The 14,043-nt window shown below is 41.9% G+C and overlaps 1 protein-coding gene across 3 annotated transcripts in view; it reads right to left on the minus strand.

Moving 5' to 3' along the window:
• The window catches only part of slc30a6 (solute carrier family 30 member 6), a 146,996-nt gene that overhangs the window by 42,192 nt on the left and 90,761 nt on the right, over positions 1-14,043 (minus strand). For 2 of the 3 annotated variants that reach the window (XM_085980192.1, XM_085980189.1), the window contains 3 exons: positions 7,665-7,745; positions 3,657-3,692; positions 2,057-2,151 (listed from right to left, as the gene is read on the minus strand). In XM_085980192.1, the coding sequence (XP_085836318.1) occupies positions 2,057-2,151; positions 3,657-3,692; positions 7,665-7,745 (212 nt within the window). The remainder of the gene's footprint in view (positions 1-2,056; positions 2,152-3,656; positions 3,693-7,664; positions 7,746-14,043) is intronic. The other variant, XM_085980190.1, reaches the window with a different exon arrangement.

Below are 14,043 nucleotides of genomic sequence, written 5' to 3' on the forward strand. Positions count from 1 at the left end.
GCCCGCTCATGTGTACATAAAAGATCACACGGCACGATTTGAAGAGGAGTTCTCCAGGTATCCTGGCCAATATTTAACCCTTAACCAATGCTGCCAGAAACAGATTATGACCATTTATCTCATTGCTGCACTCAAATTGGCCGCCGCATTTCTCCACATTACTAGAGTGACTACAATTAAATAGTACTTGGTTGGATGTAAAGCACTTTGGGACATCCAGAGGTTGTGAAAGGCGATATATAAATACAGGTTTCTTCTTGCTCATTCTTCTTTTCTCTTTCTTGCTCTTTTAGCAGATCCTCATCTCTCTTAACTTAACCTTAACTTTATCCCAACCATCCCTTCACTCCATTACCTTTTCCACATTCTTCACGTAATCTTTACATGCTCATTATCTGCTCTCTGGTCTCCTACATCATCGAAGAAACATTCAGTATTTATTGCATCCGTTACACCTTGGGCTTTTCTGTTCTACACTACATCTTGCCTAATATTTCCACATTTTCTAACTCTCACTAATCAAACAGCAAAATGACACATTTGACAGAATGGGTTATTTATAAAAATAAGAATCTGATTTAATATACCCCTCAGTTCAACTATTTTATGGCAGAAAACAGCAGACAAGTACAGTGTATCGTCAAGATTAACAAAAAAAGAAATATTCCTAGTACAGTAATCTAGAATGTCCGTTTGGAAACTGCATGAAAAATGGTAGTGACAATATATTTGTGACATTTTCTATCATTTGATTAGCAAAACTAGCAGACTTTGGTGAAAATAATCAGCTATTATAATCAAAAGCACTGAACAGCCTAATTATTTTAGGGTTTTTACACCCTATATGTCCCACCCTACTTTTCCTCTCCGTTTCCCTTAGCCAACTTATATCATTCTTCAGCTGTTTGCCAGGAGGTATGCCAGAGTGGCCCTATGATGATATTCACAATGGGTTTGCACCTGCCTCCCACTCAGCATCTTCCCACAACAATGTGGCGGAGCTCAGAATCTCAGCAGAATGGGAAAGTAACATCCATTTTCTGTGGAGCTTTCAAAATGTGACAAGCGTGTACTGATTTCTAGTGTTTCCACTTCCAGCTGATAATACTAGTGAAAATGGATTTGGGGGAGGAACAATTTATAAAAGTTTATATTGCTTACAAAAAGCAAATTTTTGTGTTAGATACATATGCTGCTTACTGTAAACCTCAGTTGTTTTAATATGGGAAATTAAGTTACCTATTCAAACCTATAAACACTGTAAATACTTTGAATTTTCAAAACATGGCATTGTGTATAATGTAACATCTGCGTAAATGTTTGTTTCAAATGCTGATGCTGGGCATTAATCAGAACGAGAGAAGTACAGGAGCACAGACCATTTCTTTCTTCAGTGTACCTGTACTTTTACATCAACTAAAAGGTGGGCCGGGGACTGCTCTACCATCAAGAGTCCTTTTAAAGATTTGAATTAAAACAGCAATTGAAACAGTGAGTGTCGATGACATCAGGGGAACAGACTGGAGGAGTTAGGGAATTAAACATTAATCAACAGCTGAAATAGAGATGTAGGTTAATGAGCGAATGGACACTAATGTGGATTCAGCTCACTTGCTACTCAGGTCAAGAATTCCTTTCTAACTTTTTTCCACACCCGAGTTCAACATATCCTGACAAACCAATGTCCCTGATGGAGAGTCTCTCTGCAAAGTTGAATGAAAATGTCCTCTTATTATGTTAAAGAAATCTTACTACAGTCCTAGTTAATGCAGAACACATTTAGAGCACATTGTGCGACCCTTACAAGAAGATTTGAAATATGTTGGCTATAAAATAGAGTTGTGCAGAATGTCCTTGATGTCCAGACTGTAAAGAAATCAATTTTTATCATTAACTTTTGTTTTAAGGCCATTTTAAGTTATCCTTTTTGACGGATTCCTGTAGATAATTGACTTTCTAGACATCACTTAAAAACTCTCAACAGCTGTTTTGTAGACAGCAACATCTAGGTCATTGGAAATTGCTACCAATATGTAGCCTCTCAACAGCAACGTACCTTCAGAGACGTAAGCTAAAGGCTTGTTCTTCAAAGACAGCATGGTAAGTAAATTGAAGAACAGGGCCACAAAGGTACCAACAAGGAGGCGCCCCCTGAAGGATAGAATGTGTTTTTAAGCAAATCATGGAAACTGATTTTTATAATAATTACATACCCTGTAATTATATTTCTAAAAATTGATTACTCATTTATTTACTAAAACATGCAACTATCTATCACACTGAGACTCATTAAATTTCTTCAATACCAACTCTGTTTGGAATTTACAATATACAATGGCCCAGATTTTGCAGTGGTAATGACAGAGAAACCGTCAGCGTTCGCAGTCATTACCCCTCCGAAACTGACAGCAACTTCACGATTTGGCGCATGCGCAGATAAACGCGGAAATCCCGACGTTGCGGTCAGTCATTCCCTGCTCCGCCACAGGTTGCGCTGTCGAACTCCCCAGAGCCAGCAATCAATTCAAATCACACTGAAGGATGGAAACTTCCTCCTTTACGATGAAATATCGTGGTTAGAACCCCCCTAAAACATTAAGCCTTGTTGAAAGAGGTGTAACTGGGTTTTTAGCAGAGTACTGACTGCTGAACAACCGTTGTGGCCCTGAAAACTAATTTTGTATTTGTGGAATGTCAAATTTTTCAATTAATATGATTAAAAATTACAAAGCTTTAATATAATAATTTTTTTTTTTTTTTTTTTTTTAAATTGGTTTGTTATTTCAGCTTCTATCTTAATCCTGTGTATGTCCCAATCTTAATTTTGCTCTCTGTACAATTTATTAAAATTAAAATTATAATCTGTGCATTTTACTTCCTGGTTTGCTGTCTGAGAATTCTTCAAGGTGATTGGCTGCTTAGCCAGCTTGATGACATCACTGTTGCTGGACGCTGGGGATTTACTTGATTTGACCCCAGATTCAAACTAAGGTCGGGAGAGCTGAAATTGACGCCACAGAGATCGCTAGATCTTTGTGGGCAGCGGCGATCGTCGCTTCGCCGCTGACCACAAATTCCAAGCCAATATATTAATAGCATAGGGCCGTTTGACCATTAACGTGCAAGAAAATCCAGGGGAGGAGAGAGAGGGGAAATTCTTTTTTTTTTTTTATAAAAGTACATTCCCATTATATAAAAGCAATATATACTCAACATGTTTGCTTCACAGTTTTGTGATATCGCTGCAGAGACAGCCCATCATGTGCCCTGGAGTGGCTCCATAGGAAATGAAGGCTATGACTCTAGATTGGCCTGAGTGCAGCTCTGGAGCCACAGGCCCTGCTGAAAATCAAGACCCAGTGGGTGGGCAAGGGTGCCTATCTTATTTTTTCATATAGAATCTAAGAGAACTTTGAACAGAAAGTGCTTTCCTCTTTACCCTTTGTGGCTAAAATGAGGATACATTTAAAGAGAATCAGAAAAGTTCCGTTGTGATTTAAAGCAAGGATTCATCCTCACAACACATCTAGCTGAGGTACACAACTTCACCAGTGAATAGTTGGCTTTACTCAAGAAAAACTGGAAAAAACACATTTAATTTTGCTGCCAAGATACTACTAAATGTTTATGCATGCAGAACTAAACCAAAAACTTACGTATGAATTTCAGGCTGTTCTACAAATCGCTCCACACTGTTTAAAAAAAATCAAAGGAATTAAACCGCTGTAAGATAGTGAAAGCAATCATACTTAATTTCTATGCAATTCTAGAAGATATGAAAAAAGTTTTAAATGTATAAAAGACGACAAGTGCACTTTTGCCAATACAGTATCAATCTGTTGATTTCTTTATCATCAGAGTCATAACGGCACAGAAGGAGGCCATTCGGCCCATCGAGTCTGTGCCGGCTCTCTGTAGAGCAATCCAGTCAGTCCCATTCCCCCACTCTATCCCCGTAGCCCTGCAAGTTTATTTCCCTCAAGTGCCTATCCAGTCTCCCCTTGAAAACATGGAGTGTCCCCGCTTCCACCACTTCCTTCGGCAGCCAGATCCAGGTCCTCACCATTCGCTGCGTAAAAAAGTTTTTCCTCACATCCCCCCTGTATCTCTGGCCCAAAACCTTAAATCGGTGTCCCCTAGTCCTTGCACCATCAACTAGTGGGAACAGCCTTTCCCCGCTTAGCCTATCCAAACCCATCATAATCTTGTACACCTCTATCAAATCACCCCTCAACCTTCTTTGCTCTAATGAAAACAAATCCAGCTTCGCCAACCTGTCCTTGTAGCGGAGATTGCCCATCCCTGGAACCATTCTGGTAAATCTCCTCTGCACCCTCTCAAGGGCCTTCACATCCTTCCTAAAGTGTGGTGACCAGAACTGGACGCAATACTCCAGTTGTGGCCTAACCAGTGTTTTATAAAGGTTCAGCATAACTTCTCATCAGCAGTTACAACATATCATTTACCTTTTTAAAAAAAAAAAAAAAAAAAATCCTCTCCAATTTTCAGCCCCTCGCCTCTTCTGAAGGTGCCAACTCATGGTGGAATATAATTCCAAGGAAGCTGGTTGCTCTACAGTGCCAAGCCCAAGTGACCACTTGCTGTATAGTAATTGGATACAGGAATCCTGGTTGGATTTCCTTTCCCAACCCTGGGTGGGGGTGGGAGGTGTTGGGGGGGGGGGGGGGGGGGGGGGGGGTGGGCGGTAGTGGGCAAGATCAATTGCAAAACCCCAAAGTCTGCTCCAGCTAATTCAGCACAGACTGGGAATCTAACCTAGGATGGTTTGCATGGGTCAACTATGCAGGCCAACTGCGGCCTCATCCACTGGGGATGTATTTACCAACAGCCATTAGGGGACTGATGGTGCAATGTTTCAGAAGCCCCTCAGCATTGAATGTCTTGTGCAGCAGCAATAATCAGACAGCTGCACAAATTAATTTTCTCTGGAATCATCAACATTCTACAGTACATTCAGATAACTGAATGTTGTCTGCAAATTTCAAAACTTTTCAGGATTAAATGCAAGGAAAGAATTGTAAATATCTTATTCTAACAGTCATGCTACCACAGGTGATGTAGAGTTATTTTGAAGCTTTATGTACCCAGCTATTCACCAGATTTAAAAATCAGATGATACACCTGGAAACCACATACAACACGTCTGTATAGACAACTGTTACATGAACTGATATCAGTGCTCTTCCTCTCAGAAAAGATATATATGCATGTTATATAGGCGGCAGGCAGAGTGCCTCCAGAAGCTTTGACAATGCTGTTTTAAAATGCGCAATGCTACAACAGCTATAGATCTACTGCATAGTACAGAGATTTAGGACGTAGATATTTCTGAACTCGGACTTCCTGTTTTTCCTATATCTATCTTACCAAGATTTGAAACAGATTTTTACTCGATCTCTGTCAGTATCAAGCAATCTAGGTCATCTGTAGCATGGAGCAGATGCAATGAATAGCTTCCTCTGCATTATCCTGAAAATAAAACCAATGCCCAACCTCAAAAGGGCACACACAACCCCATTTGATAGCAGTTTTTTTTTTTTTTTTTTAAATAACAGTGGCCTCATTCACTGGGGATGTAATGGATATGGTCTGAATTCATTTAAATTTGGACCCTTTTAATGGCATCTAGACTCAAATCTAAAGCCAAGAAATACTTTAAATTAATTTATATTGTACAATAAATTGGTGTGGTACTGAGGAACATGGGGCAGCAGCATCATCAATTTGATCCTTACTTGATCTATCAGAACAAAAGCATTTGTTTTTCTGTGTCCCAGAGGTTGGGGGGTGGGAGGGATGGGGGAGTCTGCTAGGTTTGCCGCTCCTGATTACTATGCAGGAAGTGTATGTCTGATATTTGGATAGGGACAAGATTAAGCTCAGCAGCAACCTTCCTGATGGCTCTCATTATTGCATCTCACACACAAGGATGAGGCATTGGATGGTTGTTGGTGCCATCTGTACTCCAATACAAGAAAAATACTATAAAAAGAGAAGGGGAGGGGAGGAAGGGGAGAAAAGCAACATAAAAATGCTAAGTTTGATTCTTTTAATCTTCACTTTTAGGTTTGAATTAGGCACATTCCACTTATTTTTTAATGAACAGTAAAAAACACACAGATCACAAGTTAATTATGGATAAGGAAGGCCATTCAGCCCATCTTAGTTCATCCGTCCAGAATGAACCTAATAAAAATGCATTCTTGGTTTTTTTTCTGCCCCTTTCCCGAATTGACAACGGTGTTGGTTGATGAGAATGAAAAGCAAGTGGCAGTCTAGGCAAATAGTGCGCTATGCCAGAGCGCAGGGAAGGAGGTTCAAGGATGTGATGCCCAATATGGTGAGTCGAATACCTATCAGTAACGTTCCCATTAAGCTGCGCGGCCATGCAGCAGTCTGGAGGTCCCGCGCAGGCCGTGCAGCGGCTTTTAAATGGAAAAAACACGCATGTGCAGAAATTTGAATGAGTCACGCACCCAAAAAAAATTAGCGGGAACATTTGTACGATAGCAAAATACTGCGGATGTTGGAAATCCGAAATAACAGAAAATGCTGGAAAAACTCAGCAGGTCAGGCAACATCCGTGGACAGAAACATTGTCTCCCTTTGATAGGCTGCCAGACAATAAACAAAGCTCAAGGGTTTCCTACGTGGAGGGCAAGGATGAGAGTAAGCGGGGGCGAGGAGAGGAAGCTCTGAAGCCATTCATGCTAGGTTGGCCTTGAATACTCCTAGTGGCTATCAATGGATCAGCAATGGTAGAGGCCGGGAGGGGGAAGGACAAAACAAGGAAAAAAATGAAAACTTTTGAAAAACAGAGGTAAATAAACTCAAATTGCTCTCGCATTACAAATGGTTAGCTGCAGAGTAATATAAGCAGGAACCTTGAACCAAGTCGCCTGCCTTGTTCATAGGTACATGGCATGGAGGGAGAAATCTGAATGTAAGTTGAAAATTTGAGAATCAGGAAGCACAAGCAATGTAATGCATTAGGCTAATATACTTGAACACGGTCTTTTAAACTTGCTGCTGAAGCCAAGGCCCCCTTCTGCGTCCGAATAGTCATGCATGTTTATGAAGGTCCAATAAGGGCACCTTCTATTTATCCACTTATTTATCGACTGATTAATTAAGTAAGGCTAGTGCTGTTCAGGACAGCAGGATATGATATGCTGCACTATTTATAGCTTAAAAACCACTATTTCTCTCACTAACCAAGGATTCTTTGCAATGGAAAAAGCTTCCAGAAATTAACCAGTAATCTTTGGGTACAACTAACTTTAGGAGTCTTCCAATTTTATTAAACAGTAATGGATATTAAATGGAATTGCTGGGCTTCGTATTTACTAAATCTTTGGTTTGGATTCCCTCATCAATCATTCTGAATCTGGATAAAACCTTAAAGTAACATCAAAGCGTAGCCAACAAAGTACGTCACGGCCCCCCCCCCCCCACCCCCAGCTTTTTTTTGGCACGATTCTAAAATACTCTCAAATTCCCCAATTATTGCTTTAATGTTGAAAGGAACAATTGTGTTCTTGCATTCATAAAATATTGATTAGCCCGATGCATGTCAGGCCAGGATAAATTTCCATGGTAAAATGTTAAGTGTCAATCAAAAGGAAAGAGACCCACATTCCTACCTTTCTTTGAGTATAAAGAGAGCCCCGAGCTGTGCCAGGACGGTGGCAGCAAACACTGCTAATACTTCAAACCTCTCAAACCTGAAATTTAAGCATCAGGCAGGAAAACAAGTGTCACGATTGTAAAACAATCCATGCATGGTTCTCAGTAATGCATATGCTAGTCCGTGCAGAGTAGAAATAGGTGCAAGACAGAACTAAAATTGCTCTAACATAGGACTTACCCCCCTCCCCATAACGATACAACCTTTAAGTTCAGCAAACAATGGAATTAGTATTTTCCAATTTAAACTGCAGAATGCACTACCGTTCAGACAAAATTTATAAACAGTAATTTTCAATACTTTTGTTGTAGATCTCATCCTGAAAAGAAATTACTGGAACTTTCAAAACTACGCATTATACACAGCTGAACCGTACCATTTTAAAATATATTTTATGGTTACAAAAAATTTCAAATCTATTTTTTTTTGTAAGTTTTTTCCCCCTCCCCAGAGATGTTCCTTCAACAGGAAGCAACTTAAAAACAAAATCATCTAGTATGGTTCGTCTTTCGGATGAGGCATTAAACCGAGGCCTCGTCTGTCCTCGCAGGTGGACATAGATGATCCCATGGCACTATTCTGAAGAAGAGCAGGGGAGTTCGCCCCAGTGTCCTGGCCAATATTTATCCCTCAATCAACTGAAGTCAATGGGAATGGGGGAAAAACTTTCCACTGGCTGGAGTCATACCTAGCACAAAGGAAGATGGTTGTGGTAATTGAAGCCCCAGGACATCGCTGCAGGAGTTCCTCAGGACAGTCTCCTAGGCCCAACCATCTTCAGCTGCTTCATCAATGACCTTCCCTCCAACATAAGGTCAGAAATTGGGATGTTCGCTGATGACTGCACAGCGTTCAGTGCCATTCACAATGCCTCAGATAATGAAGTAGTCCATGCCCGCATGCAACAAGACCTGGACGACGTTCAGGCTTGGGCTTTTAAGTGGCAGGTAACATTCACGCCACACAAGTGCCAGGCAATGACCATCTCCAACAAGCGAGAGTCTAACCACCTCCACTTGACATTCAACGGCATTACCATCGCCGAATCCCCCACCATCAACATCCTGGGGGGGGTCACCATTGACCAGAAACTTAATTGGACCAGCCACAAATACTGTGGCAACAAGAGCAGGTCAGAGGCTAGGTATTGTGTTGTGTGTCTCACCTCCTGACTCCACAAAGCCTATCTACCATCTACAAGGCACAACTAAGGAGTGTGATGGATCACTCTCCACTTGCCTGGATGAGTGCAGCTCCAACAACACTCAAAAAGCTCGACACCATCCAGGACAAAGCAGCCCGCTTGATTGACAACTCATCCACCACCTTAAACATTCACTCCCTCCACCACCGGCGTACCGTGGTTGCAGTGTGTACCATCTACAGGATGCACTGTAGCAACTTGCCAAGGCTTCTTCGGCAGCACCTCCCAAACCCGTGACCCCTTCCACCTAGAAGGACAAGGGCAGCAGGTGCACGGGAACACCATCACCTCCAAGTTCCCCTGCAAGTCACACACCATCCTGACTTAGAAGTATATCGCCGATCCTTCATCGTCGCTGGGTCAAAATCCTGGAACTCCCGAACTAACAGCACTGTGGGAGTACCTTTACCACATGGACTGCAGCGGTTCAAGAAGGCTGCTCACCACCACCTTCTCAAGGGCAATTAGGGATGGGCAATAAATGCTGGCCTTGCCAGCGATGCTCACATCCCATAAACTAATCTTAAAAAATCACTAAAGCAGAATATCTGGCTATTATCACATTGCTTTTTGTGAGAGCTTGCTATGTGCTGATTGGCTGCCACGTTTCCTACTTTCAAAAGTACTTAATTGGCTGTAAAGCGTGTTAGGATGACATTAAAGGCGCTATATAAATGCAAGTCTTTCTTTTTTTAAATTTATATAGAAGAACAACAGCTGGATCATTAATAAAACATTATGAGGAGATTCTTCAGGCCATAGAAGCAGATTTGACCATACAGAGCCCGTCATCATTTTTTGCAAAAACATTCATGAATAAAATACAGTAGACAAAACCAGTTATTGTAATTTGTTGAAAAGTTATTTTGTGTAACTTTTAATTTTTTTATAAAAAGGACAGAAGATAAAAGTAGCACAATTTACTACCCTACCCGTCTAGAGAGGAACTACCATTGAACTATGCACCGGAACTCCGATATTCTCTGATACATAGTGGTGGGATGCAGGACCTTAACTGATCTTACCCACAAGATAAGCTCTCAGTCTCAAATGCTCTGTTTTAGGGAGGGGCAGTCACCAATGGCTATTTTGGTACATATAGTAGCTGTCTAATGCATTGGCAGAGGCTTAGGAGCAGGTCTCCAGCAATGTGCTCAGCTGGGGAAGGTGAGCAGCACAAGACTAGGGTTTTATGGGGTGGGAGAGTGAGAAGAAAGAATTAAAAAAATAAAAATTACAAAAAAAAACTAGACAGATGCCTGCTGGGAAGGCTGTACCATAACACTCGTCTTTTCTCATAGGTCATTCAATTATTTTACATGTTGAGTTAGTGATCAGGCCATGGAAATATATCAAATAAACAGGCCTAATTTCTGGTTTACAGACTGGTTTAACTGCAATTGTATTTCAAAGGACATTTGTAGTTTCTGGTAAGTGCCAAATACTGAAGCACTAAAACTTACCACCACAAAATGTTAGGATCTCCCTCTCAGCTCACTTTCTGATCTGAATCGTGCTGATCTGAGATTTTTTCTTAATTCGTTCCGGGATATGGGCATCGTTGACAAGGCCAGCATTTATTGCCCATCCCTAATTGCCCTCGAGATCGTGGTGGTGAGCTGCCTTCTTGAACTGCTGCAGTCCGTGTGACGAAGGTACTCCTACAGTGCTGTTAGGGAGGAAGTTCCAGGATTTTGACCCAGCGACGATGAAGGATCGGCGATATATTTCCAGGTCAGGATGGTGTGTAAATTGGAGGGGAACTTGCAGGTGATGGTGTTCCCATGCGCCTAGGATTATGGCCAGGAGAAGCCACAACATCTTCTAATGCTACCCACCTTCACAAGCCAAGCAGATGGGAGGCCTACTTCCAGGCCCCTGCCAATTCATCAGGAATCCCTTAGGAGGTGCATGAGACTGGGGAAGCACCTGGGTTCCATAAGGAAGATTTAAATTTGGGGAGGAAGGGAGAAGAGCCACAACCACATTACAGAATCTCTCCTGCACTTCTGCTACCCTTTTCCTTTGTGAGTCACATTTCTACTAAGGGTCAATTTAGAGTCATGTTTACAATATAGACCCACATCCACCATAGAGCTAGAGCCGATGTTCATCCCATCAGTCCAGACTGATGTAAACCCAGATTCCCCAAAGTAAATTCCTGGATTAGGATCCATCACAGGAAAGAACTTGATGCATTTCACAAGAAATATTTCAAGACAGAACTTGACATTTTCCAGAATAGTTCTCAGGTGGCCCAGTGATAGAAATGTGTAGTTGTAGTAAACAGATTTGCTTCTAAGTTCCTGATCTCAGTTGAACTACTTGGAGTTGATGTATACCCAGAGATAGGTAAAAATAAATAGAAGGGAGTCAACCTCATCAACTCTTTACACACATCCCACTGGCCAATTCAACAGTTATACTGTTAGAAACCTGGGTACGAATAGCCTCAAAGAATGGTGCTCTATATATATATTGCTTCCAGTGAAGCAGCAGCAACTGCTGGGGGTTTTGAATAAGAATGTCATGCTTTTTCACCTAGTTACAGAAACACGGCAAAGATGGCTGCCCCGATCGGTAGTCCAGCCAACATATGTGCTCGGATTTTTTGCCGTCAATATCAAAGGGTAAGCCCATTGTACAGCCTCATCCTAGAATATTACTTTAAAATGGGGAGAAAAAAGTTCTTAGTTCCCTAGCTCACAGGCTGAAAACAGAAAGATAACACAAAACCAACTAATGTTCAATATGGGTGCAAAGGGCAGGGGGAGAAGAGAAGTTCATCACAGAAATTCCATGTACAAGCAATAGGGACAGTCATGCAGGGTAAGGTGATTATCCCCTAAAAGATACAGTGGGTTGCCACATTGGGGAAACACTGTGTGTATGTAGATAAACCTGTATAATCCCCTTTTAACTGCTGTATTCCCCTCCCCCCGCAAGACAGTTGCAAGCTGAGAGGAATAAGGCACGTTCAGACTTGCCTGCTGCTGAGAGAAGGAAAACCAATCAGGTTCCAGCAGGTGACCAATCCGTGAGTCATCACAGGTTCGCGGGCTTCACGAATTCAGTACTGTATTGAGAGAGTTGGAGTAAAGACCTATTTCTTGTAGCTCACTGTTGCCTATTTCTTTACGCAGGAGACCGTAGTCCCCCACAACAGCTATTGTTTTATTTTCTCCCCTCCATTACTGGCTGCTCGTTCAGAGTTAACAGTCACACGAAAGAACGAGAAGGTTTTCAGTTTATACAGTGGAATCTCCATATCGCCTGGATAATAGAAGTTCCACTGTATAGGAATGTGATAAACAATGATTTTTCTAACAGAATATGCTACTGTTAACTGAATATTCAGAGTTTGGGTTCATCCAGTAGAACATTGATGCAAGTTGGAACTTGCACTTAACCAGGGAACAGCACATGCAGGCACAGTTTAAGGCTACATTTTTCAGTGAATACACAAGTCAACTACATGGTTAATCTACAGAATGAAATTAAGCTGCTGCATTTCTTTCTCATGACAGTAATGTAAGCAATCTTCTGCTCTGTGGGTCACCCTCTAAACAACCAGATCAAATGTGTCCACTGAACCATACAATGTCCTCAACCAGCTGGCTTATCATGACATTTAAAGTAAGAAAAAAATTACCAGTTTAGCAAGCTGGTTGAATATGATCAGGTTTGAAAAACCTCGAAACAATCCTTTGGGCCAACATCCATTAAGATTTTTTAAGTTAAAAGGGAGCGCACTGGAGCCAGATATTCTAGTTTGCTATGGAGATTACCCAATAGCCTCCATGCGATTGTGAAGGCAGCAGGATTGGAATTCTAGACGGAGCAGGAAGAAGCTGTATTGTTGTGCTGCTAAGTATGGTGTAGAAGGAAGCAATTGTATGTCGGTGACAGATGATTGTGTTGAAGCCATCAGAAAAATGGAAAGACAGACTTGCATTTAAATAGCGCCTTTCGCTACCTCAGGACGTCCCAAAGCACTTTACAGCCAAATGAAGTACTTTTGAAGCATAGCCACTGTTGTAATGTAGAAAACGCAGCAGCCAATTTGCGCACAGTAAGGTCCCGCAAACATCAATGGCCAGATAATCTGTTTTAGTGATGTTGGTTGTGGGATAAATATTGGCCAGGACACCAGGGAAATCTCCCCTGCACTTCTTCGAAATAGTGTCATGGACTCTTTTACGTCCATCTCAGAGGGCAGATAGAGCCTCGGTTTAATGTCTCATCTGAAAGACGGCACTTCCGACAGTGCAGCACTGGCCTGTCAGCCTAGATTATGTACTCAAATCTCTGGAGTGGGACATGAGCCCACAACCACAAACTCAGGAAAGTGTGCTACCACTGAGCTACGACTGACATCGGGTAAGTACAGGCTATATTGTGGCTCTCCGGAATACAATGTACACTTGCTCAGTTTAACCCGCAGCATGAACAGGAACTCATCACTCTGGTCAGGTCTCCAAACCGAACCACTGAAAAATCCAGGCTGGCAGTGTTTCTGTTTGCCCAATATGGGAAGCACATTTCCACCCCATTAACGAAAAAGAAAGAAAGGAAGGGAGACTTGCATTTCAATAGTTCCTTTCATGACCTCAGGACATCCGAAAGCGCTTTACAGTCAGTGAAGTACTTTTGACGTGTAGTCAATGTTGTAATGTAGGAAACGCAGCAGCCAGTTTGCCCTCAGCAAGGTCCCACAAACAGCAATGTGATAGTGACCAAATAATTTGTTTTTGTGATATTGATTGAGGGATAAATATTGGCCAGGGCACTGGGGATAACTCCCCTGCTCTTCTTCGAAATAGTGCCATGGGGGCTTTTATGTCCACTGGACTTAAACACAACTTGTTATCCAAATCCAAAGATATTAGGCATAGGTTAATAAAAGCCAAGGTTCAGGGACTCCAAAGTGCGTGCCAGGGTACTGCTGCCGTTTTAACAGGCTAAAACTATGCAGATTACCAGCAGAGCGCACTGGTAGGTTTCCCACTGCTCGTCCAGACAGAATCACCCAACCCATTAGAAAATTAGCTTGTTAAGTTATCAAGTGCCAGTGAGATCAAATCCCAGCCCCCATTAATGAGCCAGGCTTCCATTCAATTATCAACAGTGC

The sequence above is a fragment of the Somniosus microcephalus genome, chromosome 3 (genome assembly GCF_052327205.1).
Source record: "Somniosus microcephalus isolate GS21.2 chromosome 3, FLI_Smic_1.0, whole genome shotgun sequence".
NCBI lineage: Eukaryota > Metazoa > Chordata > Chondrichthyes > Squaliformes > Somniosidae > Somniosus > Somniosus microcephalus.